Source organism: Populus nigra, chromosome 4 (genome assembly GCF_951802175.1).
Source record: "Populus nigra chromosome 4, ddPopNigr1.1, whole genome shotgun sequence".
NCBI classification, from domain to species: Eukaryota; Viridiplantae; Streptophyta; class Magnoliopsida; order Malpighiales; family Salicaceae; genus Populus; species Populus nigra.
Genome location: NC_084855.1, coordinates 11,333,199 through 11,359,165, shown reverse-complemented (window position 1 = coordinate 11,359,165; position 25,967 = coordinate 11,333,199). Strand labels below are relative to the sequence as shown.

Genomic DNA, 25,967 nt, shown 5'->3' with positions numbered 1-25,967 from the left:
GCAGATGATATGTTGCTTGCAAACCCAGATTATAGCCATTATTATGATGGTCAGAAAACCAGGGCAACGTCTTGTTTGCCCAAAAAAAAATTAATTTCTTAAACATTTCAATCTAAAAACATTTTACCAACACCATTAGAACATCCTTAAACAAATTCATTAACCCAAAATACCCAAAAAAGTTCAAAAACCCGAAATAAAATTAGATTAGCTTTAGCTTTCTTGACTTGGATATGTTTTTTAAGGCAACACGGAGACTTCAAACAACTACTATGAAGCCCCTCTCATGTCATGAAACTTGTGAACACTAAGAAAAATCATTTAGGAGGCCGAAAATGACGTGAATGGTGATTTACTCTATCATTGATAGAATTCAACAACCCCTCTTTCTCTCTCAATTTTTTTTAATTAGAAACTGAAAAAAACACAAAAAAATATTTGTATCAAAAGTGATTTTTTGAAATTTAAAGGGGTTTAAATTGTATAAATTATATTATTTTTAAAGATTAAAAACCTAAATATATTTTGCATGAAATTTCTAGCAAGCCATCATGTTTGTTATTTTTTTTCATTTCAGTACTTTTTAATGCATTTCCACCATTGCCTAAGAAGTATGTCTACACTGTTACGTGAGTGTGTAAAAATATCCATCAAAACTAAAAAATCCACATCGTTTTAGTGTTTTCTATAATAAAAAGCCGCTGCATGCCAGGTGGATTTATCATGTTATATTAGATTTGTTTTTTAAATATAAAGGGGGTTCGAGAATAGACTATCTGTCTAAATTTGGAAGAATTTAATAATCGAATTTGAAAAATAAAAGATTTTTGAAGTTGGGGGAGTGTGAACCACGCGGTAATTAATACGCGTGAGAAATATCAGAGAATACGTGGACGAATGAGCTAGTTAAGCTGGCTGGCTGGCTAGCTAATTAACGGTGGTCGTTGTTGGGGTCCACAAGTGTAAATCGGATCAGGACTTAGGAGTTGAGGCAGCTCCTAAGTTTCGGCAAGTTCTCAAAGCTTTCTTGTGTTGTTTGCTTCATAGATAAGAAACCAGCCGGGCTGGACGGGTTGAACTGAGATCTATGTGATCAGGCTTTGACCGGGTTTCAAACAAACAAAAGCTAGGTTTGTAATTAAGTTGGGTGTGGTCAATTCAAAAACTTAGTGATCTGGTGAGATTTAATTTAATTTTTTATTTTTTTAATAACCTCAAAACAAAATAAAAAATTAATTTATGAATATTTTTTTCATATTTTTTTATAACCTACATATACATGAATTTTTTAAAGAATGATAACTATACTACACTTTATATTTTTTATATATGTTTTATATTTACATGAATTGTTTTTTTTTTGTTTTTCAATATAGAATAAATATTCTACATTTCAAGTCTCATTTTTTTATATATATAATCTACAATTCTACATATATATGTATTGTTTCAAAATATTTTCTTGTGGAATAATAAAATTTCACATATTTATTTTTAATTTTTTAAAATTAATTCAAATTAACTTGATCTCTTAATCAGGTTAACCCCTGGACAAAGTTTAGCAAGTATAATTTGCTATAGTGTCCATAAATGTTAGGATATCTCCTATAATAAAAACTATTTTATGGAGTTAAATTGTTAATACAATAATTTAAATAATATAATTTAAATTTTTCTCTTATGACACTCCAATAAAAAAAATGACAGTTTAAGAAACCATTTGTATATTATATAGAATGAAAAAGAAAAAGAAAAGGTTAAAAAAGAAAAAACATTTAAAACTTTCCCTTCATTTATAGCTTTCCTTAAAAACAATTATAGGAATGGCATTTTATTTTTATAAAAAAATTATTTAGCATCTCATATGCTATCACATTAAAGATCCAAAATTAATAAATAATTTATCTTTTTTAACGGGTTTTTTTTAACTATCCATATATTTCCCCCGTTGAAGAAGCTACTAGCAAAACCAAGAGTGCAGTCTCTCGGTTTTTAAAGAGTTTTTTTTTTTTTAACCTTTTATGGGTTTTGACCTGTAAGCTTAGAAAAGAAGATCTTTTCATTATTTTTTTTTTATTGTTCAAAGACTAATACACCAAAAGGGTTCTTGAAATTTGCTGTCATGACCATGATTTATTGATTTATAAGATACAAAACAAAGTGAAGGATACAGGGGTAATTTTTAGGGTAGTTTTGACTGTTTTTTTTTTCAATTTAAATTAGTACATTAAACATAAAATTTTAACAAAATAACACTATTTAAAAAAGGCTTAACAAAATAACACAGTTTGATCTTATTACGCTTATAAAACATGACATTTAGTAAATGTTGTTATTAATAAGCGTGGCATGCTTAAATATTACGTTTTAGAAACGCGACAACTTAAGAAGTCGTGTTTCTAAAGAGCGATTTCTATTAAAATTTAAATTTTTCTCCAGATTAAATTACACAGAGACTATATGTCATCTATCTCTAAAAATCAAAGAAACAATGATCAAAGTCGAAATATCAATAAATAAAAGGACAACTTTGATATTTTGAATGGCTAGAGTGAATCTCGAGAGGAGGAGAAAGAATAATAATAATAAAAAAGAGTCCATCAGCAACATATTGTCGCCCCATGTGGAAGGAGACACCTTGATGCTTTCAATGTCATCATGGAAGCATAGTTATTAAACCTGGCTCGGGAGTTGACCCGCCTAAGGGACCGGGTCTCAGGTTTCATGGATCAACTCGGAAAAATTTTTAAAAATATATTTAAAGTTTTAATATTTCATATAAAAAAATTAAGAAAAAAATCATATGAATATAGGTTATACATGTTGTAAATAATGAAGTTCAAAAGAATATTTTAAAAAAAATTTTATCCCATATTGAAAAGATATTATGTTATGCTTTTAAGTTTAAGTATTTAAACCAAAAATGTTTTTTATCCCACATTGAAAATACATAACTTTTTTTCTTGTGAATACAAAGTATATATACAAAATGACTTCAAATCCCATATTGAAAACATATTATGTTATCCTTTTAAGTTGAAGTATTTAAATAAATTTTTTTTTTATCCATATTGAAAAAACATAACTTTTTTCTTGTAAACAAATAGTATATATAAGAAATGATTTTAAATTTCACATTGAAAAAATAACTTTTTCTTAAGAACTTAAGAGTATATATACTAATGGGTTTCAAATCTCACATTGAAAAAAATGTAACTTTTTTTCTTGTGAATATAGAGTATATATACTAAAGGGCTTCAAATCTCATAATAAAAAAAATATTATGTTATCATTTTAAGTTGAAGTATTTAAATCAAAAAGGTTTTTATGACACATTAAAAAAACATAAATTTTATCTAGTGAACATAGAGTATATATACGAAAAGGCTTCAAATCTCACATTAAAAAAATATAATTTTTCTCTTGGAAACATAGAATATATATACTAAAGGGTTTCAAATCCCACATTGAAAAAATAAAACACTTTTCTAATATTTATATAGTAAGCTTTAAAAAGTGTTAATAATTAACTAAAAAAATATGAAAAAAGAGAGGTAGAGGAGAAAAATCATATTTGAAAAAAAAAACACCAGGTCTCGCTCGGGTTTAGCCAGGTCGACCGGGTCATGACTCGACCTTCTGGATCGATCGGGTGTGGCCGGTCTTTTGGTAAAACCGGGCCGGTCCAGCCACCAGGTTGACCTATTAGGCCGGTCTGAATTTAATAACTATACATGAAAGTTGTTGTTTAGACATTAAAAGAGGCAGCACACTTTTTTCATATATTCACCTGCTAGCCAACTTTAGTTTTTTAATTATATTAAAATTGTTTCTCAATCAACTTAATAATAACTAAAAATTAAAAATGAAAATGTATTAAAAAAATCCCTGAACACGAGTTAAATAAGTTTTGTTTTTAATGGTAATTTAATTTAATTATTTCATTGTACATTTAAAATAAAAAAATTAATTATTCTAAATTATTCTAATAATTATTAATTGATATTATAAAAAAACTATATCACTCCCTAAAAGACAAATAGACAGTTCATTGATTTGTTTTGGGAAGAGTAAATTGGTAATTAAACTGTTTCAATAAACAATGAATTCTCTAACAGTAAAACCGTGTTTTTCTTTTACTGTTTATTTTTGTTAAAAAATATTAAAAATTACAATAGTAATTATTTTTTAATATATTTTTTATTTTAAAATATATTAAAATAATATTTTTTTATTTTTTAAAAATTATTTTTAACATTATCAAAAAAATAATCTAAAAACATATAAAGTATATTAATTTAAAGTAAAAAAAAATAATAAAAAATTTGCCAAGCTGACTTTCAAACGCAGCAGGATAAACCCATAACTAAGGTCCGAGACTCCAAATGACCAAAATAATTCGGAAATCGCGCAAACACTCCATTACACGAGTCACCTTTAGCAGAAAAAGGCGAATTCATGACTGAACAATCACTTTATTTTTGTAGGGTGTTAAAGAAGACTGCTATGTATTCACGTCAAATAAATTTTAACTACGATGATACAGTTGAAACTAAGAACAAATATCTATGCCAAGCAGAAGGTCCACGATGCACACAACAGCTTCTCGAGCTAAATTTCATAAAGTACATTTGGGGCCAAATTCACATGCTTCAGCAGTGGGGCACTACAGGGGCTTTGCTCCACCGTTTTCTTGCACACTATTGACTGGAGTTGTGTTGCCAGTTCTCTTGCTGGATTGTCCGGTGATTGTCCTGCCCATGAACCTTCCTGCTTTGCTCAGGCCACTACCAACAGCTCCTAAGCCACTTCCCACAAACCCAACTCCAGCACCAACACCACCTCCCACAAGCCCAACTCCTGATCCCACCAGTGATGCTGCCCCATCAAGCGCATCCATTGTGCTCCCAATAACTCCAGCTTCTTTTAGTTTCTTTCGTTGCTCTATGATCTGCTTCTCTTCTTCTAGAGCAGCCAACGACTCTTCCTTGTTAAATTCATGGTAAAAAACCTGCAAATCCAACCCAAAATATAAACATATCCAGTAACTACAGCACATGAAATAAATGAGAAGTACAAAACCCTAAAAGAAGAAAACAGAGTGAAACAATGGACAAAATACTGGTCCCCAAAACTAGAAAAAATATCAGTCTGAACTCCAGCTCCTTCCAAGTTTTCAGCAGTAGAATGGATATAAATAGGATTCAATTATCACCAAATGTTATACAAGCTGAAGCAAAAGTCAAAGACGAGAAAATAAACAACTATGCAGCATTTTGTTACCTTAATTGTAATAGTTCCTCTATCCTTCTTATCCTTAACCTTCAATGTATCAAACGATGACAACAGTCCGAACTCCAGCTCCTTCCAAGTTTCAGCTTCCAGCTCATTTAAAGCTAATTTTGCTCTTCCTAATCTCTTGTCTTGCCCAATGTCCTTATCAAAGACCTGTTAAAAGAGAATTTCTTAAAATTATTTTCAAAAAGGATAATATACAATATTCTATCAGAAGGGATCAACTACATCAAAACCACATGGATAAATTCTCATAGAATCACATGGGGAGGGAGGAGATCTCTATAAGCATTGACAACTTCAACTGCTTGTTCAACAAAGATAACGGCGAGCACATGGTGGAATAGCATCACAGAAATCATTCAATACCAGCACATGATAAATGCAAGCTTGCATTGATAGAGAACAAAAAATGGAGACAGCATGCATCTGACAAAATGCAATTGAGAAAACTGCGTAGTCACTTGTACATGCAATTACAGTACAATGGTAAATGTTCTCACACCTCAGACAATTATGCGGCTTAATCTCCCTCCCTTCTAAACAGAAAAGAAAGCAGACATCACAGTATAGGTTTTCAAAATCTAGAAAGCTTATTCAGTGCATATTTCTAGCATAACAAGCATGTATTCATCTCATTACGTCAACAAAACAGAATATAGAGCCGGAGCTTCATAAGAAACTACGCAACTGTTGTATTATGAAAAAGGCAAAATAGAATAATAAGAGCAAAAGGATGAGGAGTATGAGAGATCTAAACCTCAAGAATAAGTGATTGCGTCTCCTTGTCTTCAGCAATCAAATCAAATGTTTGATTCCAAACAGGATTCAGGTTATTATCAATGACTTGTGTTTTAACCTTGAACATTGGCCGAACATATACAACTGCATAAGGATCAGATTTTCCAATCATTTCCATGTTCTTCAAGTCATTTGCCTTCACTATGGTCACTGTAAGCTTTCCTTGAGGTCTAAGCTCTAATTCACTGCATAAGATCCCCCATAAAAAAAAAAAAAAACCTTTTTCAATAAACTGAAATTAAAGTACAAAAAGAAATATCTAAACTAATAATGGTGGTTAGATTTTAAGTGGATTTAACTTTCCAAATGTTAAAGCAAAAGGAACCTTAGAGCAAGAAGAAGCCACATCTCCAAACTCAGTTACAGCCTGTTGTTACCAGCATCATATAAGAATAAGGCTGAAACAGCCATTTAGATTGCAGCCATTGTATAAAGAACTTTATGGCTGGTATATGGCAATTAATTTATAACTCGCTACTCCAGGCAGGTTGCAATGCCTTGTTTTTATCCTTCGAACTGAAAGCTACTTCTTTTGCTTCTTCACTATCCCATTTCAGGAAGATAGGTCTCATTCGTCCACATTATGCTTCTACTGTTTAGACCCAGGTGTTAAAATGAAGATTGAAGGCAAATATATCAACTATTTAAAATTTGCTTTCATGGAAACTTATAATCACAAGATTATATTGTGTCTTTCATAAAGTACAGTTCTATGGTCTCAAACTGTTTGAAAGGTATAGATGTAAAGTTGAGTTTGTCATTTTTTTTTCAAAAACACTTTAGAAATAATTCTTAGTGACATTCTAGGGTTGATATTTTGAAATATGTTACACAGATCATCTTACCACTAATGCGTGTATGTTGCACGAGTTATGTAATCTTTGAAGATAAGATGTTAAATTCCTGAAAAACTTGGCATGGATTCACATATATCAACTTTTTGACATTTACTTTTGTAGATTGTTTGTGGAAATTACAATCATAAGATTAATTGTCTTTCATTAATTACAGTTCTATGATATCAAACTGTTCAATAGTATACATATAAAGTTGATTTGTCATTTTTCTAAAAAATAATAAATTCAGAACTAATTCTTAGTGATGTTTTAGGGGTTATATTTTCAAATATGTTAAATAGAGCATCTTACCACTAAAGCTTGTATGACGCATGAGTTACGTAATCTTGAAGATAATTTGTTAAATTTCTTAAAAACTGTGTTAATTCAAAAACATTTCAAGCATTGGTAGCAATTCATGACCACAATGACCATTACAGTTAATCTAGTGCCAGAAACTCCCTGATTATCAACACAATTGTAATCATGAACACAATCGCAATTCATGACACAAATACATTAAGAACAGCCAAAATGCATTAAGAATACTGTGACTGTAATTTTAAGCAACAAACATACATTCATTTCATACACATTTAAATACTCAAAACAGCTAAAATCCATTAAGAATACCGTAACAGCTCTCAGGGAACTGAAAACAAAAAAAAGGCAATATAATTTGCTATTTACCTTATGTCAACAGGGATACCACCAATGGGAACAACAATCCTGTGGGGCCACTGAAGCATATCCGTAACAATCGAATTCACAGTATCCTACCAAATGTAATAAGAGCAGAGTAGTGAGTAAGGATACCAAACCAACAATGAAACATAAGAAAATAAGTTTTGATAAGAGGAAAAAAGGAACTTGCATCAATCATATCTGAGACTCCAGGAAGTGCTGTTAAGCTTCCACCAACAGCCTTGAGAATGTATTCAATCTTTGGCTTTGGCTGATTGATGATACAATAAATAGTCATTTCCAAAACAATTATAACTGGAATATTATCAACAATTACTCAGTGCATGTAATCATGCAATTAATTTGCCATCTCCATCTAACTCAAAGTAATAACTGATGATGATCACTAAAGCCAAATAAAGCATGTTATAGAAGTTAAATAAAATAATGGAACAGCCTTTTCTCTCGAGTTCAACTATGACCCCCATCCAACTGCAATGCCAAATGAATTCTTGAAAATAATATCAGAATAGCATATCATTATACTGTTAACTACAATAACTACTCAAAGAACTTTAAATCTGGATGAGCTTAATCATTCATTAAATAGGATTCCATCACAACTTAGTAGTGTTCTGTTGTTGGTGTAGCCTTCAAGCTGGAACATATTGAAGGTCCACTAGAAATGATAGTTACATTAGAAATTGGGGGGGGGGGGGGGGAGTTGAAATATCTACTGTCGTTTCTCTGAAATCTTGCAAGAGCTGTATGATAAAACAACTCAAATAGAGCCTAACCACTTAAGTACAACCTGAATTATATAAGCATATTTCCTATCCATAACAATCAGTCATATTGTCAAAACCCCATCAAAGTCACTTATTTGAGTACCGACATTAACACCCGCACATCATTACAGAATGAGGTATCATGATGATTATGACCAATTTTTTAAACACTTTTATAGTCGTACCTCAGAAAGTAGAGCAATCACAACAGCAGAAATACATGGAATCTCTTCAGCAAGTTGAAAGATAACACGGATAACAGTGTAAACTTCAAGATCTTTCAACTGTAACATTTTGCACCACAAAAATATTAAGGTAAGTACTCCCTCGCACAAAAAGATCCAAATGGGTTAAAAAAAGTAAGAATTTGGTTATCAGCCAAAGTCATTAATCCACCAACTTGAATGGGTATGGAAGCAACAAGTGCAGCTTCAACACCTAGAATGATGCTTGGATCACCACACCACCGCAAATCAATATCCATGGTAACTTGACCTTGCTTGAGACTCTGGACACGAATTCCTGCATTGGTCAAGTGATAAGGAAGGAAGCCGCAAATGTACTTATGAAAGGAGTAAAGAAGTGCATTTCACAGTGACAAGAAATGTACTTAATAAGTAAAATATCCCTGGTAAATGTGCACAGGCCATGTGTTTATTTCTAAAATGCCAGAAAGACTTTCAGAACTCAGAAGACCTATTCAAAAGTACAGGTCCTGGCATTAAATTATAATTGAATGCTATCAACCTCAATGACATAAGAATACTGCATCAGAAACAAGTAGTGGCAACACATACAACTACATAGCAGAAAAGAGCATTTATTGATTCATACCTTCAATCTTAGGCGGCACAGTACCGAGAGAAAATTTGTTAAACTTTAGAGAAGTAATCCCTGGGGGTCGGTAGTCTTCCAATAGTGGTTCAACAGATTCTTTAACCACCGCTGTAGCTGCCTGCAAACACATTCGGCTGAGAATCTCAAGTTTAATATGACAGGTAGAAAGCTTGTTTTTAGGGCCCATTAAAGTTTTACAAAGTCTCGATCTGCATTACCCCCCTTACAACTGATTCTAGCCCATCCTGCAATTATTATCCTTTTCCATTTTTTTAAAAAGGAGGAGGAGGAGGAGGAGAAGGAGGAGGAAAAAGAACTACACAAACACATCAAAAGATAGCCCAGTTTTTTGCCTAACATGAACAGCATTTGCCAATATACATGATAAAAGCATACTCGCAAGAAACCAAAGGGTACTTCGAAGATTTGCTCAGTTACATCTAATTATAGAACGGGAAAAAAATCTTACTTCTGCAACAAAAGGCCATAATTTGCCCAATTGCTTATTTAGCCATTTCACCTGCAGGATGTAACCAAAGTACAACATTATAAAATCCATCAGAAACAAGACGGAGAAAACTTATAGGGCAAACCGCGTCGCAATACACCATACAACAAGGAGACGTTACACGATATTATGTCTTTTGGCATCACAAGAATATATTACCAGTTCCAAAATAATAATAATAATGCAACAAGAAATTAGAGCTCGCTTAAAACACAATTGTTTTTCTTAAAAAAAAGAATACTAGAGGAGGTAATTAGAGAAAATTACCAACCTGTTCAAAAGCAGGAAAAGAAATCCAATCAGGAAAATTATCACCACATATTTTCTTCAAATCATCTCTATTGAGTGACCCAAGGAGTTTTATATCCACTGCCTGCAGACAGAAATTCGAGCTCGCACATCTCACTTTCCAAATTGAATGCAATTCACAGTAAAAGAAAACGACATGTATCTCAATCATCAAAGTGAACGAACCTTAGCAACTCGTTTGGTGCTTCGGTACTGCATCATGTGTTTCCATCCAGCCATCAACCCGATCCCGAAGACGATCCCCAAAAATAACCCTGAGATCAGCCCCATTTTCCCCGATTCCAAAACACAACTAAACCTAGTCCACGAAAAAAAATAAAAAATAAAATCAGAAAGACAAATCAAACAGCCATGAATTGTTTTATTTTGTCGAGAGAGTCAAGGAATTGAAGTAAGGATTTTAGGGATCAGGGAAAATGGAAGTGGAATCAGTTATTATTACTTTACGCTAAGATGGTAATGATGCTGTGATATCCGAGAACTTGTCTCTCCCCTGAAAGCAACGGTTCCTTTCTTTCACTTTTGCGTGTGGCGTTGTGAGCATTCAATCCACAAGAAAAAAATGAAAAAAAAAAATAAAGTAACGGGAACAGCAAGGAGGGAGGGGAGAGGGTCGGTAGGCCAGAGGGAGGAGGGGGACATGGCATTGATTATTTTTATTGATAACTACTATATTCAGTTTCTTGTTTGAACTGGCACTCGTTCTCCCTCCCCCATCTGCCCGTTCATTTGGGACTTTTTGGAATTATCTATTCAGATGGGGATTTTGTGGTCACGCCGTTGTGTTTTTTTATTTTTTTATTTTCATTTAGTTTTTGTTTCTGCTAATTCGATTACTTCATTATTGTAATGCTAGTACTATTGCTCGATCCTCCGGTTTAAAATATTTTTTATTTTATTGTTAATATAATTATATTAAAATAATTTAAAATAAAATAAAATTTATTTTTTAAAAATATAGTTAATTATTATGCTTAATTATTTAATTTTTTTATATGTTTTCGATCATTTTGAGACACTAATCTTAAAAATAGTTTAAAAAATAAAAAAATATTATTTAAATACATTTTAATATAAAAAACATTTTAAAAACTAATCGTAATTAGATTTTCAAACAGAATAATTAATTTATTGTGAATTAAATTTTCAGCTAAACTCATTTAAGAGTTTACAAATAATTTCATTTACGAGCTTGTAAAAATGTGAGAAGATAAGAACTTGTAATTAAGAAAATATAAATTTATTTTTCTTGAAAATCTATGAAAAATATTATATTTATAAGACTTTTTATGATATTACAGTTGTGTGAAACTTTCATAAGTACATTAAAGTTTAACGAAACAAGCTTGAAACTAATAAATTTTAAACGAGCTGAGCTTCAGCCTCATGTTTTAGGCTTGTTCGTGACATGAGCGAGCCCAAGCCTTGCTAAAATTAGATAATTTGAGCTCAAACGCAAACAAACTTGGCTTGAGTCAGCTTAGTTGAAGCCTGAAACATCCAAAAACTCGTGAAAAAATTACTGTAGAATCAGTTCTTAGAAGAAGCAGCAGAAGAATTCGATAGAGTTTGTTTTTGTATTTTTTGCTCTGAAGTTTATTAAAATAATATTATTTTTATTTTTTAAAATTTATTTTTTGTATTAAAATATTAAAACGATAAAAAACAGTGACTGACCAAACAATGTCATCAAACTGCTACTTCCTTTCAGTCGAGCCGTTCCGCCCCTTGGTGCAGAAGCTTGTCGACCCTCTATCCTGCCGTGGAATGAATGAGTTCTTTTACGTGATTGACAGACTCGGATTGGTAGGGAGAGAAAGGTTACTCATTTTCTTTCTATACATAACCAAAAAAATAGAAAAGATTCTTCAAGGTCCTGTAAGTGCATCATCATCAATGCCGCCAAAGCCCAATTCTGCAGAGAAAATTACGTGAAGTACTCCTGATAGGAGCGCGAACAATATAAAGCTGAAAAGCTAGCTACCTGACTGTAGTCGTAGCAGCTGTAGTCTCCTTACTTTCCCTTCTTCTTGTACTGAAGGATTTCTCATTCTTTCCATACATTACCGCCATTGTATCTGTCTAACCAGTCTAAACTGCCCGCCCTTCTTTCTCTTTCTGTCTACGCGGTCAAGCAAGTTTCCGTACAGAGAAGAAGGCGAGCCTGTAGCACAGAAAGGGAAAGAAATGCGAGTTTTAAAATAGAACAAGACGGAATGAAATCGATTGGCTTGAAACAGTGTAACTACCGCCTTTGCTACAAGGAAGTTCCATGTTCAACACTATAAGGCAGTTCCGCCGGAGAATCACGCTTAGCTAGCAAGGAAAATAAAATCCGAATCCAGCTTGCTTGAGACAGGGCAGGATGTTATTTATTGATCTGACGTCCAAGTTGTTCGTATCCACGAAGGAATGGCTTGAGCTCCTCGTTATAATTATATAAAAAAAAACTAATTTTTAAGGTTATAACAATGTAACCTATCTAACAAATTACTGTCGACAATGCTTTTTTCAATTTTTTTTTGCCCTTTTTTCAATTTTTTTTGCCCTTTTTGCAAGTCTTAACACAAAGATTAAGGAAAGAAAGAGAAGACAAGACGAAGAGGAGAAATTGAAGAGAAGATGGAGAGGAGAAATTGGCCATCACCGTCGAGATGATTCAAATGCCATTAAAAATACCATGAACTCTTTAATTTTTTTTATTTGATTTTTAACTTTTTATAATTTTATAATTTAATTTTATATTTCATTTACCCCGGCCAAGTTAAGTCCCTACCAAGAAGATAAATAAAAGAAATGAAAAAAATGAATAGCTAAATTAAGTTAGTACATTGTGGTTATGTCACGATCTATACCATAAATTTAACAGATAATTCAGGTGAATTATGGTTTGTCCAATATGACATTGTCTTTTTATTTTAATTTATAATTTTTTTTTATAATTTAACAATTTATTATTTTACATTTGAGCTTAATCAGGTGAGACAAAGATCAAAACAATAACGGATTGAAAACCTTTTAGAACCATATTGGATTTTAAATGAAATGACCAAGCCACGTATAGATTCACTTGATCAAACAGGTTATGTCGAACCAACTTCAACATGGTTGGAGTTGAAACCCAAGCCATGCAATGTACCATGACATGAAACAAAACTAGATAAATAAAAAGCTAATGAACTAAGCCAATTTATTTTGTTTTGGTTTAATTTTTCCTTTTTTTTTCAAATAAAATGTTGATACATAATTAAATAAGGATGATAAATAGCATGAGATGTGATGAAATCATGTTTTTTTTTTTTATTTACATCCATCATTTTTTAGAATCCCGATTCAATATTTGTTCATCATTAACAATTATTTTTAGCGTTTATAAATGCATTTGATGATCAATTAATTTGATTGAACCCACTGATCAAGCTTTCAATGTACATTTGAGATTTTTCATCATCATAAAAAAAAAATTACCTGCACCAACATGTTTTTTTTTCACGCTTGAATATAGTTGTTCCAATTCATCTGCAGCGTAGTATGGTTACCGAAACTTAGTCACTATCTATTTATGGATGGATCTCATGTATAATATATTATGCTTGAGTGGCTTATAACATATTTTATTTAATAATTTTTTCTTTATATAGTTGAATTTTACTCTTTTCTTAAATCTCATATAATATGTTTGAGTGGCTCGTGATATAGTTTAATTAATAATTGTTAGATACAACTATTTCCAAGATATAGAAACTTTTTCTACCTGCCATGATATAATTTGAGACACAAAAAATAAAATTTCAGTTCAGTTAATCGTGATAACAAATATGAAAAACTTATCAAAAGCTTGATGATTGCTTAAAAAGGTTCATAAAATAAAGCAATATTGCTTTAAAGGAGTAAGTGTGTTTTTGATGATACATTATTTTAAAAAAAAAATTAAAAATATATTAAAATAATATTTTTTTACTTTAACACATTAAAATCTTCAAAAAAATACCTCTAAAACATTAATTTTATATATTTTTAAATCAAAAATATTTAAAAAAAACAGGTAGAACTAGAACCACCAAAACAACACTCCTTAGGTCATTGTGTAGGGCGAAACACTTGTTGAAGATTCACACTAGTTATTTGACCTGTGTTTCGCCGTGTGCCAGATAATTTTTTTAATAAAAAAATAAATATACATGCTTTTCCAACATGTTTTTAGATATAAATTTTTTTTCAATCATAAATCGAAATGCTTATATTTACATCTAATTAATTAAATTGATATTTGATCAAGAGATAGCTAAGATTAATATATTTGATCTCATAACAATAGCCATGCACTTAGTCGTGTTTAATTTAAAACCAATCAAATATTGAAAGATAAAATTTTTAAAAAAATTCAATTAAAAAAATTTACCAATGCAAATTCAATAAAGAATGATAAATAAAAACAATTGAGATAATTCAGATCATTTTCTAAAATAGTGAAAAATTCTATACAAAGAAAATAAAGAAAAATAGTAGAGCCTAACCTTCGATTAAATAAGCATGAACTTAGAAAAATAAAACAAAACCAAGATAACTTGGGTAAACCTTTTAAACCTGTTAATCTCTAAAACTCGCAACTCGTGAAATATTAGATCCGGGCTTAATTAAGAAGCTTAATTACAAACCAATTTAATATTGAGGAATGAAACAAAAAAAAAAGATCAATTTTAAAAAATTGCCAAAATAAAAATAAATAACAATCAAAAGAATGAAGTATCAAATTTGATAGGAAAAAAGCCATAAGAAAAATGAAATTATATATGTAAAAAATCAACTTTAAAAATTATTCCAAACAAAACAAATAGAAATAAAAAAACAGGTACCAAATTTGAAAGATGAAAAAAAATAGAAAGGGGTGAGATTGAAAAAGAATTTGAATTTTATAAATTATTTAAAATAAAACAAATAATAATTAAAAGAACATGGACTAAATCCGAATGAATAACAAATTGAAAGATAGCTTTGAAAATTTAAAAGGCAACTATGAAAATCGAGAGGGAGAGAAAAAAAAAAAACCACAATGTCAAACCGGATAGTCGTTGGCTATACACACCGCCTCACCACGGAAGCAGTGAAGAGATAATCCAAACACCAGCCAGAAGACAGTGTTTGGTTATCGGATGACCCCATACACGCTGATGCATACAACACATGCGCGAGCAAATTTGTTTTAATAATATCTATATATATTAAGCAACAAAGTTGCTACTGAACCAACTTAATAATAATAAAAAAAAAAACAAGTATAAATACATAAATGCCCCTAAACATAAGCTATAAAAAATTCTACTTTTATGTGCATGCAAGTCATTTTACTGTTCTTTAAAAATAAAAAAGATGAAAAGGTCCATGCATGTATGCTTTAAAGAAACTTGAATCTAGGTTTAGAATCATCATTTTATAAAAGCGAAAAAAACATCGTTGTGAAGATACTGTAATTACCCTCCAATATCATGTCTTTTGGTTTTGTTTTTTAATGGCAAAATGAGTATTTCTCTCCAAAGTTATGAAAAAACTACCAATTTCCTCTAATTTTCCACTTCGATCCCTATCTTTCAATCTCACCCTCTCATGACATATTAGCATAAATTGATCTATAAGGGCTAAATAAAAAAAAAATAAAATTATGAACATGAATCCATAACAATGCAACCATTCAGCGTGAATCCTCTGCATCTTTTAATGTTTTACTTAATTTTGGTTTCTTTAAATGAAAAACCGTGTAGATAAAAACTAAATAAGCTGGGTCAAAATTTTTCTAACATAAAAAAATATCAAGGCAAGGATAGCTTGAGTTAATCTGGGTTAATTTAATTAATACCTAACTGGGGATATGAGATTGAGATAAATCTGCATAAAAAAAAGAAAAACAAATCACAAAATTAAAGATCTAATAACGTAATGTCAAATAATGAAAAAAAAATCAAAATTTTAAAAATAGCGTTGAAGAAAAAAACTTGATTCAACATGAGTTAATTTCACAAATCAACCACATACGATATGAGATCGAAATAAAAAAAAATAAACTCTCAAAAGAAGAACTTAGCAAAAAAGACTGAAGTTCCATTAAAAAATGTTGAAAAAAACCTTGAGCTAACTTTAGTTAACGTAACAAACTTGCACTCGGGATAACCTCACATAGAAAAAAAAACATAAAAATGACAAGGCTCAAAGCCAATAATCTAATGCCAAATAATGAAACTACAAAAAAATCATTTTAAAAAAAAGGTCGAGAAAAAATTTGAGTTAATCTGGGTTAACTCGACTAACCAATCACCCGTGATATGAGATTGAGATAAAAATAATTAGAATTTAAAAAGAAGAACCTACTAAAAAATACCGAAGCTACATAAAAAGATGCTGAAAAAAGACTAAGATAATTAGGGTTAACTTGACTAATCCGTACTCGGGATAACCCTGAAGAGAAGAAAATATAAAAAATCACAAAGCACAAGGACCAATAATGTAATATCAAATTATGAAATTGCTAAAAAAATCAATTATAAAAAAAAAATTCGAGAAAAAAAACTTAAGTCAATCCAAGTTAACTCGACTAATCTATTACTTGGAATATGAGATTAAGATAACCTAACAAAAAAAATGGAGCAAATAACAAAATTTAGGACTCAATAACCAAAATGTCAAATGATGAATTTGAAAGAGAAAAAAAAATCAATTTATAATAAAAGAATAAAAAAATAAACTCAAATCAAACTCTGGTCATAAGATCAGGAATATTCTATAGAAAGACAGACACAAGGAAATAACAAAGTAAAATTTTCAATTAAAAAATAATTTAAAATCTAAACAACATGTACCAAATCTAGTATAAAAAACTAAGTGAAAGAAAATAATTAAAGACTAAATTGAAAAATAAAATAAATTAAGAAAATAGTAATAAAAAGAATAATGACCCAAATTAGATTAAAAAAACCAAATAAAATAAGAAATTTAGGGACAATTTTTTTTAAAAAGATAAATAAAAAAGAATAAAAAAATAACAATAAAAAAAGAGAACCAGAATGGAATAAAAAAATACAATAAAATGATCATGAATGAAATTGAAGAACTAATAAATCAATAAAAAGATAAAACAAAAAAAAATTAATTAAAATAATGAGGATCAAATTGAATAAAAAAATTAAATTAAATTAAATTCTCAGATACAAAGTTGAATAAAAATCTAAAATTAAAAAATATAAAAAATAAAAAATAAAATAAAAATAAAAATAATAACTAAAATTCATACGAATTTCTAGAATATATAAAAAAAAAGGTGAGAAGAGGGAGGAAAAAAAAAAGCATTTGGAAAGCAAACTATACCTTCGCCAAACAAGTGCCTCACCGTTGAAAAAACAATTGAAGAAAAGTAATTTAATTATGCAAAGAAATGTGCCAACCAATTTATCCCCGACCAATCTTATAATACCAAATGGATCCTTTGAAAAAAAAAATATCTATCCCTACCTACCAGTTAGGCTTCTTTTGTTTTGTGTGGAGAAGGTAAAAAGAAAATTCAAAATACACGGTGAACTGTCGTTAAGCTATGGTAAATGAATGATCTCCTTTATGTTTTTTATAATATAATATAATATAATATAATATAATATATAGTGCTTCCACAGAAGTATATGTTTATTTTTTATTTTTTACTTTCAGTTAGTACATCCAAATAATCTGTTCTCCATTGAAGAATAAGTTTATCCATGAAAAGCTCTTCCATACATTAACATCCAAAAACCGGGAAATATCCCCGTTTGCCGACTCGCGTATCTAATTACGAAACAACACAAGCAAGTTAAGAAAACACCACCCCTATCCCACCGTTGACTGCCAGCAAAGCAAATAAAACCGCACACGCAATCACGTGCACGCTTAACCCGTTTTTAAACCCATCATTTCCGAGCCCTTTTCCTCCGGCAGGAATAGTAATTGGCGGAGAAGCCGAGTCAGGACCGGGAGGCTCCCTGTACGGAGGAGGAGGCGGCTGATTAAGACTGGGAGGCAATCCAAGGCCGCGATTGACGTTGATCTCAAAGGCCAATCCGTACTGGCATTGAATGCCATCATTAGCATCAGAGAAGAAATAATTCGGACCTTGAATAGTCAACGGTACTGGTATGGTCAACGCTTGATCGAACACCGTGTTGCCTCCGTTGTAGACAACCGTATCGTTATCAGACGAGTGGTCGATTGAGCAGTTTTTGAATGTTGTCAGATTGTAGGTCTGGATCACTGTCTGATTGGAGCTCGTTCTGAAAACTGACATGGAAAAATAATTTAACAAACATCGACAATCGTTCACACATGCGTAATACAGATTTAAGACATTTGAAACTTACTAAGATAGTCGCCGAGATTGAAGGTTTGGGAGGCAGCCCAAGAGGAGTAGTTAGCGGCAGTGGTGTTGGTGGTGGAATTGAAGAACCAGCCGGCATTGTCGCCAACGGTGTGGTTGATGTATCTAATGGGAGGAGCCTGGGACGTGGCGGCGGTGATCAGGACGGCAATGATGGCGAGATGCAGAATGGTGGCTCGTCTCATGGCTGTTCACTGCGGTTTGGTTTGTGTAGGGTTGGAAAGTATTAATAAAGGACGCGGTGTGCACTGCGTCAACAAAGTTTAAGGGCTGAGTGAGGAGTTTGGTAGAATGGAAGGATAGTAGTGAGATTCCTTGACGCGGGGCATGTGGGTGTGGGAGACAAAGAGAGGTAATTGTGAAATATTTCTGTATATTTAGTTGCAAAATTGTGCCTGATGTCAAGATTCTGAAAAGAGGCAGTGTCAGAGAGAGAAGACTTTTCAAATGCTTAGTCTATTGATTATCCAACAGTTAAAAAAGAGGGTGGAAAGTTCTGTTAAAAATGCATTTTTAACACCGCATGAAAAATACAAAATAAACTCGGATTATAAAAACGGATAATAAAATTATAAAATCATAAAAACTTTTAAAATTCATTAAAAAAATAAAAATTCATGCTTTAAATAAAATTTCATTCATAGTTCAAACATTTTAAAATACAAGCTCTTAAGTGAAATGATTATCACTTCATGGAGTTTAAATACATGCAATCAAAAGCATAGTTGACAGAGACGGAGATGGATACCTACAAATCCCAAACCTTGCTGAACTTCATGGTTCACCTAGCTAAGAAGATAATCAAACTTATTTGAGATCTCCTAGAAAACAACATATCCAGAACCTTTACCCCTCTTCATTCCCACTAGTCTTATCACTATTATAGTTGATTTCAAATGTACACATGAATGACAAACCATCTGATGCACGACTGCTCAATTGTGATGACAGGCTGACCTCGCTAGTTAGATCACTATCAGTCATTTGGCCAAGGTCGACAAAACTGCAAAAATCAGATTGACAACTAAGGAACTTAATTCCAAAATCCAATGTTTTCTGCTCTTTTTCCCCCATTTGATATTAGCTATTTAGATAAGAATAGTAACTGGAGTTTGACTTCAGATGTCACCAACAAAAAAGTTTAAATGAACGAGAGATATCTGACCTTTCTTCTGATGGAAATTCTGCTAGCAAACAGATATCAGGCCTTTATTCTAATACCTGCTTCGTAGGAATGATACTACCAACAAGCACCAAAATACTTTACATAAATCTTAATAGGTATAAATATAGAGTAAGCATGATAAATGCAAAAATAAAAAAAATACTACTTTGAACTATAACATCTGCCATATGAGTCACCTGCAGCAGCCAAACCTTCCCTGTTTTTGACAGGGCATCATACAGAGATTGAATCTTGATGTCATTGAAAAGTAAATGGGCAAAATTTCCAAGTTGCTTAACCTCATGCCTCATAAAGATTTAGAATAAACTTATTATTTGAACGCTTCATGTTCCTGCAAAACTTACTGCCACAGCTCAGCCAAAACAAAAGGAATCAATTTGAATAAAACTACCTCCACCCTTTTTTCTCATCACCAAGTTGAGAGCAAAGTTCTACAATAAGCTTTTCATCTGTGTTGCTGCATGCATAAACATTGATGGGAATCAATCATATATCAAGCATCATATGACAAAAGAAAAATCAATTACTTACCTTTGAAACCTCAAAATATAAGATACCAATGGATCCTAGAAACAAAAACAAATAGCAGGTGTTGTGTAAAAGAATCAAAATGGTCTGGCACTTTTTGGTATTATGGGCATGAATCGCATGAATTAGAAATATACCCATAAAGGGAAGAAAAAGTTCTCACTAGAAATTGAGAAAAAGTAACAAAAATGGTATAATGGGCATGAATCGCATGACTCTCAAGCTCCCCCCTAATTAGTTTCCTAACTAAGAAAACTAATTCAGAAGCTCCATATAAAAAAAAAAAAACCTTAAGGTTGCAGATCACTTACCAGTAGGTAGATTGTACAAAAGTGGAATCTGAAAATTGGTAAATGGTAAGTTACGAAAAGATGAAAATTGGAGAGATGGAACACTGGATCTAGATGGTGAGTTACTTAAATGTTGCAGAGATGGTTTGTTTTGAATTTGAAAATTAAAAGTTTGGATTTTGGAACACTAGAACTGAAGGACTTTGAGAAAAAGAGGCGGCTGGCGTGAGGAAGCTAGGTTTTTTACTTTTTGGTACAGTTACTGCAGTGCAGTAAGCAGTAAATATATTCCTTTTAAACTCGTAAAACAGGGTGTAAAATCGTGATTTTACACGATTTTAATCGATTTCAGTGTTTTCATGCGATTTTACTGCGATTTTATGGCTTTTCGAGTTTTCAGACCGATCCAACACGTAAAGTGTATATTAACTCGTAAAATCGTACGATTTTACGAGTTAAAACGCGATTTTGATAACTTTGATTGAAACATGATAGAATGATTTTTATGAATGAAAGAGGCAAAATTTGAGTTTGTGACCGTTCTTAAAACTTCAAGTGAGACGTCTTGGGTGGAAGAGAGATGATTGTCGCGCATTAGCTATTTTTCCTGGTAAAATAAAATTCTGGTCGGCAGGTTATCAACGACAACGACAACGACAGTTAAGAACGTGAATGGTGGTGTCCTTTGCCGACCGTTGACACAAGGCAAGTTCTAAGGCCTAAGCTAAGCAAAGCAAAGCAGGTATCCTCTTGGCCCACTTCCCGTTTTTTGGTTCAATTTGGAAAATTCAGTCGGCCAACCCGCTCATGGTCCCTGCTCCCTCGGTCCGTCCGCTCAATCCAACCATTTGTTATTGGTGATTTTCTTTCTTAACTTAAAATAAAAAAAAACTCAACTTTTATTATCAATGATGTATTTTTTTAGCTTAAAATAAAAGAAGACCTTTTTTTTTTCGTTTAGCTTGAAAAAAACTAAGCATGTTTTTGCTATCTTAGTCTCACGCACCTTTCATGAAACAAAATAAAGCAGTTTGAGACTTTTCAATCGATGATGCCATGGTACTCTGTTTATCACCCTTCATTGCTAGATGTTGCAGTCTTTAGGTACACGAAAGAGGTATGACACTTCAACAAGAAGGCCTTGCTTGTGGTCTTGGACCCAATGCAATCCACATGATGTGGATTTGGTGAAACCTGGCTTTCCCTTTCACTAGCTCAGGGGAGGAAGGACTCTGGAAAGAAGAAACCTGGAAAATCGAGTTGCTGGCAGATAGCATTGATCCAATGATCCTTGTCTTGGGTATAGCAACTTGAAACGGGTTTATAAACTAAACAACAGGCTGAAAGATGCATAGGAATCTCACACACATTACTCATGAATTTTTCAACTAATTAATTCCTAATGCAGATAGAGCAAGGGAAGTTCATATGCTTGTATGGTGGGGAGGATATCGAGTGGATCCGTAAATTCACTGCGACTGCAAAAGCAATTGCGAAAGATGCCAGAATATAGTTAGAAATGCTCTATGTAGGGAACAGAAACCCCAAGGAGAAAACCCAAAAGATTAACGGTGTTATTGTGAACAAGAACGACTCTTGTATTGGAAACACAAAAATTCACTTTAAAATTAGAGATAATTTAATTTTTCCAATCTCAATTGGATGAGATCGGGGATAAAATTGCAAGAAATTAAAAGTTTGAAAGTCAATTAAGGGTCAAATTGAAAAGTTTCAAAATCAAGGATCACTTTGTAAACAAAAAATAATTTTAAGGGTCCAAATAAAATCAAGGGTGAAATTGCTGGGAATTCAAAAGATTAGAACTGATTAGGGTTCCACTACAAAATTCTAAAGGTTTAGGTAACAAATTAAAAAAATAATATAACTTTACTATTCAATGTTTTCTTCCCATTAAAGCAAGAGAAAAAGATGACCAAGTTCTCACTTTTCAGCTCTAATTTCTTCTCCATCCCTTCACCATATAATATAAATTTTATGTCAACTTATATCTTGGTATTTATACATCACTCTTAGCTAAAATTTTAGCTCTAAAAGCACTAAAAACACTTGCAGATTCTCTTTAAATATATATATAAAAAGAAGAAAATAAAAGTTAAGATCCATGAAAATTAATAAAAATATTTTTTCATTTAATTTCTTTTTATTCTTTTATCTATCTTTTTTCTCAAAATAGATCACATAAACTAAACATCATAAAATTTCCAATAAACAACTTAGATTCCAACAAAAACTTTTAAAATCCTTCAAAATGAAAAACCCAACCTCATGAATTATCATCCAATTAACAACGCTTAACCCACAAATAGAGCCTTTACTACAACCAATACAATCGACATCTAAAACCACCAATCTACATTAAATCTAAAATTTGGACAGCTCTGTTTTTTATTTTATATTTCTAATTTCGGGAAACAGTTCTCCCGGTTAGTTACAAGGCGTACCCTGTCCAAATCCAGCAATGGGAATAGAACGTAATAATATCTCATACCTCGTCCCAGAGGCCATGGTAACATTTTAGAGAAATAAGTTCACGTTTTCATGGGTATAGCCCGGAGAGGCTCACTCTTATGTAATGTAAGCCCAAACGTTTCACTCGTGTTTATATCCTCTGGTGTCAAGTCATCAGCAATCTTCCAATCAAAAGAGTGGATGAGAGATGCCAACGTCAAATGCACCATCTTGTGGGCCAGAGGCAATCCAGGGCAAATCCTTCTTCCTGCTCCAAATGGAATTAGCTCAAAATCTCTTCCTTTCACGTCGGCTTGGCATTCTAAGAACCTTTCAGGCTTGAACGAATTAGGATCTGGCCATATGGCTGGATCTCTTCCTATTGCCCAAATATTGATTAGTATTTGTGCATTTTTGGGCACTGTGAAGCCTTGCATCTCTACTTCGGATACGGCTCTCCGGGGCAGCAGGAGTGGTGCTGGTGGGTGCAGCCGAAATGTCTCTTTGACTATTGCTTGAAGGTAAGGACACTTGGAGATGTCTGATTCTTGAACTGGTCCTTCGATTTCTTGGAGCTCATTTTTGGCTTTGACCATTTTATCAGGGTTCAGTAATAACTCTGTCATTGCCCACTCCACTGTGCTTGAGGTAGTGTCAGTGCCCGCATTGAAAAAATCCTGATGTAAACACGTAAGACAATTAATTTCTGAACTGAAGATTAGTGTGCAGAAAAACATGGTCATAATTATCAATTAGATAATCTAATCTCAATACTTACCAGAAGCAAAACCTGTATGTCAGTGGAGCTCAATTCAGTATTGTTTTCTTTGGCTAGAATCAGCAGGGCATCGAGTACATCATGGCTTGCCTTGGATGCAACCGAAGAAGAACGTAGTCGTGTCCTCTCATTGATGATGCTATCAAAAATTTGAGTTAATCTTTTCAAATAATTATTCGTCTTTCGTCTTATACCTTGTGGATCTACTAATCGAAGTATTGGGAAATAGTCGGCAATATTTGGCTTGCCAATTTGTTCCATGACACCCACCACAAGATCGCTGAACTCTTGAGACAAATCAGAATTGTAATTGGTTACATCAAGAGAGAAGAAGGTGTTTGAAATTAAATTAAGGACAGTTGTGAAAACAGATCTACCAACGTCGACAGCATGTCCATTGTTACAGTTTTCATGAACATATTCTAGCAATTCTTGAACCTTTTTTCCACGGAGGGCTCGGCTGGCATCAAGCCTTTGCGAAGTGAACATTTGTGTGGCAGTGAGTTTTCTGAGAAATTTCCAATGAGTCGACGCAGGCAACCATATCATTGAATTTTTGTGGTGTACGCGAAGAGCATCTGGGACTGTTCTGCTGGACAAGGCTTGGTCATGTTTCTGTAATGCTTCTTTGGCAATATTCGGAGAGGAGATGACTATTGTGGTTATCCTACCAAGCTTGAGGGTCAGTAAAGGTCCATAAGTTTGTGAGAGGTTAGCAAGTGTTCGGTGGGGCTTGTCACCGAGGGCTAATATGTTTCCAATGATCGGCAATTGGCGAGGGCCAGGTGGGAGGACGGTGCAACCGGACTTCCGGCGAAGTAGAATGGATGCGATGGGCACGTGTAGACATGCCCAAGTAAAAGAAATTAGGAGCACAAAAAAAAGGTACTCCATTGGTTGATATTTTCTTATGGCCTCTCTTTATCTACTCTCTACAATGTGCTAGAGGCATGCATATATAGGTTTTTTTATTTTGAGTTTGAAATGGATTTATTAAAAACTTTAGGATGTTTTTGAGGTAAATATAATTTTAAAATTAAATTTTAAAATTTAAAAAATTTATACAACAAGTTTTCAACCATTTAGAGGTAGTTGAAAAGTCAAAAAAATAGTGGACAAATAATAGCGTGTGAGTTTGGCCTCTTATAGATATCCACTAGTGTAAGTGGCCCGCGCTACGCAACGGGTTATTTTTTTTACCATAAAAAATATAAGAGAACATTAATATTCAAGAGCGTTAAGTTTATCTGCAAAGCTAGACCTAAGAGCCTTGACTCTGGCTGCAACGTCTTACCTAAGAGTAATATTTATAATATTAATTATAATACCAATAGTAATATTTATAATATAAATAATAATATTTTTAATATTAATAATAATATTAAACTTATCTGACTCAAGTTCTTATAATTTTTTTATCTATTGAAATCAAATTTATGGTTTTTCTTCAATAATAATAATATATATATTTAAAATATTATTAATGATAATAGTAATGAAAACAACAATAATAACAATAAGAATAATAAAAATAGGGTTTGGCACCCCAGCCAAACCTTAGTTTCTAAGGTCTGGTTTCCCTAATAATAATAATAATAATATTAAACTTGTATGACTCAAGTTCTTATAGTTTTTAATCACTTCAAATTAAAATTATGGTTTTTTTTTTCAAATTTAATAATAATAAAATTAATAACAATAACCAGAATAATAATAATAATAATAATAATGTATTTTATTTTTTTCTATTTTTAATAAAAAATCTCTTTAAATCAATTTATTAATATAACATTTAAGTGGTTATCCAATTTTGTCATTGTTTTAAAGAAGATTAGGTTTTTTCTATGATGATATTGTCAATTACTTTATAAATAATTATGTATTAGCTTAATATGAAATATTTTTAAAATAATTTACTCGTTGATATTTAATAAGGATAAAATATCTATGTTTTATTTTTTTTAATTTTTTTTAATTTTCTTAGATTTATTGTTCTTAAATCTTTTTCATATAGGTCGTAAAAATAATATATTCAAAATTTTTTAAATCAAACTAGCTTTCACAATCATAATAAATTTTTATTTTAAAAATAATACTTTTCATTAAAAAAAGCACCTTTTCATTATAGTTTTTGCAAAAATTCATTCTATTTTTTTTCTTTTAAATTAAATTTGATTTTTATTTTTTAATTAAATTAATTTTTGACATCATAAATAAATAGGATGTAGCACGTGAACTTTTAAGCTTGAAACCATGTGAACATAAC

At 31.8% G+C, this 25,967-nt stretch overlaps 3 protein-coding genes across 4 annotated transcripts; all 3 read right to left on the bottom strand.

Annotated features, from left to right (window-relative positions):
• Nucleotides 1-4,459: 4,459 nt before the first annotated feature.
• Nucleotides 4,460-10,698, bottom strand: LOC133692231 (calcium-dependent lipid-binding protein-like). Of its 2 annotated transcripts, XM_062113016.1 has the most exons (12): nt 10,501-10,694; nt 10,224-10,356; nt 10,021-10,122; nt 9,711-9,761; nt 9,239-9,359; nt 8,805-8,926; nt 8,590-8,688; nt 7,807-7,887; nt 7,623-7,708; nt 6,056-6,281; nt 5,284-5,448; nt 4,460-5,011 (listed from the first exon to the last, which is right to left on the bottom strand). In XM_062113016.1, exons 2-12 carry the CDS (start codon nt 10,326-10,328, stop codon nt 4,667-4,669), a joined length of 1,503 nt encoding a protein of 500 aa, XP_061969000.1. In that variant the 5' UTR covers nt 10,329-10,356; nt 10,501-10,694; the 3' UTR covers nt 4,460-4,666. The 2 variants fall into 2 exon arrangements, with proteins under 2 accessions (XP_061969000.1, XP_061969001.1); XM_062113017.1 differs by having other exon boundaries at nt 10,224-10,698.
• A 7,010-nt stretch (nt 10,699-17,708) lies between these two features.
• Nucleotides 17,709-20,701, bottom strand: LOC133691532 (early nodulin-like protein 18). The gene is made up of 4 exons (XM_062112073.1): nt 20,476-20,701; nt 19,199-20,093; nt 18,434-18,859; nt 17,709-18,353 (listed from the first exon to the last, which is right to left on the bottom strand). Exons 3-4 carry the CDS (start codon nt 18,633-18,635, stop codon nt 17,890-17,892), a joined length of 666 nt encoding a protein of 221 aa, XP_061968057.1. The 5' UTR covers nt 18,636-18,859; nt 19,199-20,093; nt 20,476-20,701; the 3' UTR covers nt 17,709-17,889.
• Nucleotides 20,702-22,751: 2,050 nt separating this feature from the next.
• On the bottom strand, nt 22,752-24,617 carry LOC133692019 (cytochrome P450 76T24-like). The gene is made up of 2 exons (XM_062112672.1): nt 23,702-24,617; nt 22,752-23,600 (listed from the first exon to the last, which is right to left on the bottom strand). The coding sequence occupies exons 1-2, from the start codon at nt 24,593-24,595 to the stop codon at nt 23,004-23,006; spliced, it is 1,491 nt and encodes a 496-aa protein (XP_061968656.1). The 5' UTR covers nt 24,596-24,617; the 3' UTR covers nt 22,752-23,003.
• Between the last annotated feature and the right edge of the window lie 1,350 nt (nt 24,618-25,967).